Source organism: Nanorana parkeri, unplaced genomic scaffold, assembly GCF_000935625.1.
Source record: "Nanorana parkeri isolate BGI_ZX_2015 unplaced genomic scaffold, ASM93562v1 scaffold1388, whole genome shotgun sequence".
Lineage (NCBI taxonomy): Eukaryota > Metazoa > Chordata > Amphibia > Anura > Dicroglossidae > Nanorana > Nanorana parkeri.
This window is the reverse complement of record NW_017307656.1, coordinates 210770-215741: the sequence shown is the minus strand read 5'-3', so window position 1 is coordinate 215741 and position 4972 is coordinate 210770. Positions and strand designations below refer to the sequence as shown.

The window sequence follows — 4972 nt, the reverse complement described above, 5'->3', positions numbered from 1 at the left end:
TGAAGAATACTTTATCACAACACTGGAGACATTTCTCTTCATAAGAGGGAAAACTTCCGATACAAACAATACAATTTATGATAAAAACCCCCATTTATGTTTTACAATGTATCAAAATCTGACCTCGAATGTCACTGAAAGCCGGACTCCGGGCATCCAGTCCTGTAATGTGCACAGCTCTGCCTATCGGGGGAGGGGACCTGATCGTTCTCTGCTGTAGTTTTACCTACAGGGCCCCTCCCCCACCCTCATCCGGTGACTGGAAAGTGAAGAAGAGGCGGACTGATTGACTTATCTCTCTCTGTTACATTTGCTCTCTCCTCCTGTCAGCATGCTCCTTACACGACAGCGCACCTCTCTGTTGCAGGGCAAGAAGCAGGCTGCAGTCCTCCTTTTTGCTGCTTCTTCCTCTCCCAGTCTGAGCTCTGCTGTACAGGGACTGCAATATCGGCTCTAATTCAGGCGGAAGTACATTTATTGTTACATTAAAGGAATACTCCGCGTTGAGTAGAACCACTGACGGAACGTCCTCTCCTTACTACATCTCCCCGCGTCCCTGTGCCGAGGGAGAATGTGGGCGGGCGGTGAGTGTGAGGCGGGAAGGAGGTGCGGCGTGTAGAGCGTGGATGCGGGTCTGGCAGCGTTGAGCGTGAGTTGGGGAGGAGGTGCGGTGCGCAGCGTGTGTGGAGCCGTGAACAGGGCCAACTGATCAGAAGCCGATTAATCGATTATTGAAAAAGTTGAAAACTTTTTCAATAATCGATTATGTCGATTAGTTGTTGCAGCCCTAGTCCGGCTGTTTGTATGGAAGTCGGAACCTCTGCCAGGTTTTTGTTGTTCGTCTTACACTCCATTAGAGGGATTTCCCGTTACATCCTGTCCTGGTGACCCCCCCCATAAGATGTGAAAGTTGGTCACCCCAATGGGGACGCAGCAATGAAGACCGGACAGTTGTTAACCCCTCCCCCCGACTCCATCATTAACGGGAAGCGATTGTTCCACTTTCATGTGCGCCGAGTTCCCGTTACAAAGTAACACACGTCTGACCGTGTATCACCATAGACCACCATAGTGCGCGTTCTCACAGAGAATTGGCATGTCCCAGTCCCGTGGACTTCGCTCGGTCTCTCCGATCATCGGGGAGAGGTTTTTCGTGTTTTCACATTTTGGTTTCGCTGGTTTCTATGGCCTCCAGAACCTCCGGGACGAAGGCCGGGTTATCGTATCCTTTGCTCACCTTGGCTTTGGCTTCGGCCTCCTTGGCTTTGGCCTCCTTGGCTTTGGCCTCCTTTTCGTTGCAGAGGCAGAAGGCGCAGTGAGGCGTCTCCACCTCCACCGTCTTGCCGAAGTTGCTGAAGTCCACGCGGTATTTGCCCTCTTTGGTTTTGGACACGATCGGAGCGAAGCGAAACCCCCAGAGCACCTCCTCGGGGGTGTAGGACGTGCGCACCTGACAGGTGGCACTGGTGGCCTCCACCGTCCCGTCCAGAAAGACCACCAACTCGAAGTCGTGCTGCAGGAGAGTCTCGGCTGACATCTCGAAGAACGGGCTGGTTATATCGATGATGTGGTAGATGGTCAACGGCGACACGAAGAAGAGGTTCTCGTTTCCGGCGTCCACCGTGAAGTCGATGTTTACCTGGTCCAGGATGATGGTCTCTCCCTCCGGCGTCACCGTGGTTTTCAGCAACTTGCCGTATATGTGACTCCCTATCAGCAGGCTCTTCCTTAAGTTTGCGACCCGGATGAGAAGGCAAAGCTTCCCGCCTCGCTTGCTGATGACGGCGTTTTTGCTGAAGGTTATGGTTTTTGCCCTTTTTTTGGGCCTGGAGATCTTGGCCAGGATGGCTCCACACATGAACGAGTTAATGATCACGCCCAAGATGGACTGAATGACCAGTAGGAAAATGGCCGTGCCGCACTGCTCCGTCACGCAGCGGAACCCGTAGCCAATGGTCACCTGGGTCTCCAGGGAGAAGAGAAAGGCGGAGGTCAGGCCGTTGATATTCTCCACGCATGGGGTGTGGTTGACCGCGGGGTTAAACTCCGGGAGGTCCTTGTGCAGGTAGGCGACGGCATACCAAAGCAAGCCGAAGAAAAACCAGCTCCCCAGGAAGGCCGAAATAAAGATGGTCATCTTGTACCTCCACCTCAGGTCCAGGACGGTGGTCCAGATGTCTGCCAGGAAGGCTATCCTGGATTGCTCTTCCACGTTGCCGAATTCAATGTTGCACCTTCCATCCTTGGACACCAGCCGCGCCCTGCGGCGGCGTTGGCGCTTTACCAGGTGACGGTTCAGCTTCTTGCGCAGGTAGGAGAACATTCTGACGTGGAGATGAGTTCACCTGCAACAGAGGAGAAATGTCAGAGTGAGGTTCATGAGTTCCTCCGGACACAAGTCTGGCACAGTCTGTAGATTATTTCACCGAGCGCACTCAATATATAACCGCCTGGATGGATGCCAGCCTGCGCCGCTCATCCTGCCTGCCTGTCTTCTCTTTACAACGCCAGCTTTCCTCCAGCGGCACTCCGCGCGCAGACGCATCGTGCGCCGCTCGCTTCCCTCAGCTTCACAATTGAAAGCGATTAACAAACGTATCGTTTCATTGTGTCGGTGTAATCCAAAACTCCGCCCCCGGGTATATCTCCAACCTGGTCTCCAAGTATCACCCTAACCGTCCCCTCCGCTCTTCACAAGACCTCCTGCTTTCCAGCTCCCTCGTCAACTCCTCCCATGCTCGCCTCCAGGACTTCACTAGAGTCTCTCCCATCCTATGGAAATCTTTACCCCAACCTGTCCGTCTATCTCCCACTCTGACTGGCGATCCCTTAAGACTCATCTCTTCAGGGAAGCCGATCCCACCTCAACCTAACCACTGAACTATCACGTTCTCAAACAATCCTCCCCGCGCAGCTACCACCTCATGTATCCCTGGCCCCTCCCCTTTTAGATTGTAAGCCCTCAGGGGCAGGGCCCTCCTCACCATCTTGTCTTGAATTGTATTGTAACTGTAATGTCTTCCTTATATTGTACAGCGCTGCGCACACTGTTGGCGCCATATAAATCCTCTATAATAATTACCCGTTGAGTCAGTTTGCTGGCAAGTTTTCTAAGCCAAAACCTATTCCCGGCCGTCCGTCCCGAAAAGTGTCACTTCAGTGTGAACCAGATTCGGGTGGTTGGACCATATTTCAGAATTGAGAGGGAAGGTCTATCGAAGAAACCGATGGCTGCAATAACTTTAATCACACAATCTGATCGCTATCGGTGTTTGCAATACAGAAATAGTAGAAGTGCCATTCACAAAAAGAGGTGGAAATGTGCCGCCTGAGGCGCCTCAGCAGGATGGGGAGCTGTCACAACCTGGCGCACTAGGAGAACCATACATGTCTTTCTCATCGCCTCAAATCTCACTCTATACAGTGTTCACCGGCATTCATTTTCTGTGAATCTCTTGCAACCTGGAGGTCCTGCCAGTTATAGCAGCTTCCTGATGCAGGGTGACAACGCTAAGCCGCTGCCTTGCAGTTAGCAATCGCGTTGTCAGCCTGCTGTGTGCACCCAATCAGTTGACTGCTGGGCTCACTATCAGAGCGGCCGACGGAAGGAGCGGGCTTTCTCCTAAGGGCCCCTTCACATCAGAGGCATTGGGGTTGTGCTGGAAAAGTTGTTTTTGCACCGATGATCTCCTACGTGTGGGAAACTTCTCGGGTTGAAATAACAATTTGGACGGGTCAGAAAAGGTTTCATTTGATCACCTTTTTCTCTAACGTTTAACGCTGTCTAGGGGTGTTGGCTGGAGGTGCACCAAGGTCAGGCTCAGACAAGCGTTCAGATATGTTCCTATGGAGAGGAGTAGGGCTGTACCTAACAATTATTTTCATAATCAATTAGTTGCCCGATTTTTTTTTTTATTTTTTTCAACTAATCGATTGGTTGCATTAAAAAAAAATCTCTCGATAGTTGCCAACTATTCTCATAATCGATTAGTTGTTGCAGCCCTGTAGAGTGAACGCTTGTCTTGGTGCCGGTGGTCGGGTCTGCCCTTTTAGATCTCATCAGGCCAAAGCATTGACTTTCTTAGTAATGCCACTTCCCAGTCCAGATCTAAGGCCTGGTTGCTGTGGACAGTCGCCCTGTTATTCTAGTTCCGGTAAGTCATCCCGTGGTTGGACGCTGCGGAGGAGCAGGGACGGCATCGACCTTTGAGTCAAGTTAACATTTTAATGATACCGTCTCCGGAAATATCGCCGTGCTGTGCTCTCAAAAACTATAAACACGATAAAGAGAATCGCGACAAACAACCCGTTCTGGTAAATTGGACGTCTAAACAGTCAACTATTAACCCAGTTAATGGAGCGGAGTTTTTCTTGCTAACCTCGGGTTTTAAACTCTTTTTTATTGTGGAAAATTTCTGTTGTGGAGGCCAAATGTTTATTATGAAAAGCAGAATCAATGACTGCGCCGAGGATGGAATCCCCCCCCCCCCACTGGGCAGCTGCACGTGAATTGATGTACGGAGCACCAGCTACCTGTGTTGGTATTTTAACCCTTGCATGTTCCAGATCTATAAAACCAAAAACCATGTGCCTTTGTCTCCGTGTGATCCACGAGCTCCATTTTAAAGGTGGCTTAAAGGAGAACTACGAGGTCAGTGTTTTTCCCCCATAGTTCTCCTTAGGGGTAACGGGAAGACACAAACTAGCGTCCTCCCGTCACCCTAGGCTCAGTATATAGGGAGCTACAGCTCGCGGTATACTGAGACGCCGCAGCCGGAGCGGATCCCGACGTAGATGGCTGGATCCGCCCAGCTGCGTGAGTGACAGCTGGCTCTGCCTATCTAGAGGCAGAGCCAGCTGTACCCTCCCCCGTACGTTCCCCCAGTGAGCGCTGGCGGATTGGAGCGGGGGGAATCCAGCCCCTCCCCCTGTCACGGCGGAGAGCCGTGACAGGATTGAGAGGCGAGCGAAC

General features: G+C 51.7%; 1 protein-coding gene across 1 annotated transcript; it reads right to left on the bottom strand.

Moving 5' to 3' along the window:
• Positions 1-1147: 1147 nt before the first annotated feature.
• KCNJ1 (potassium voltage-gated channel subfamily J member 1) lies at positions 1148-2378 on the bottom strand. The gene has a single exon (XM_018569745.1). The coding sequence runs from the start codon at positions 2321-2323 to the stop codon at positions 1160-1162; it is 1164 nt and encodes a 387-aa protein (XP_018425247.1). The 5' UTR covers positions 2324-2378; the 3' UTR covers positions 1148-1159.
• Between the last annotated feature and the right edge of the window lie 2594 nt (positions 2379-4972).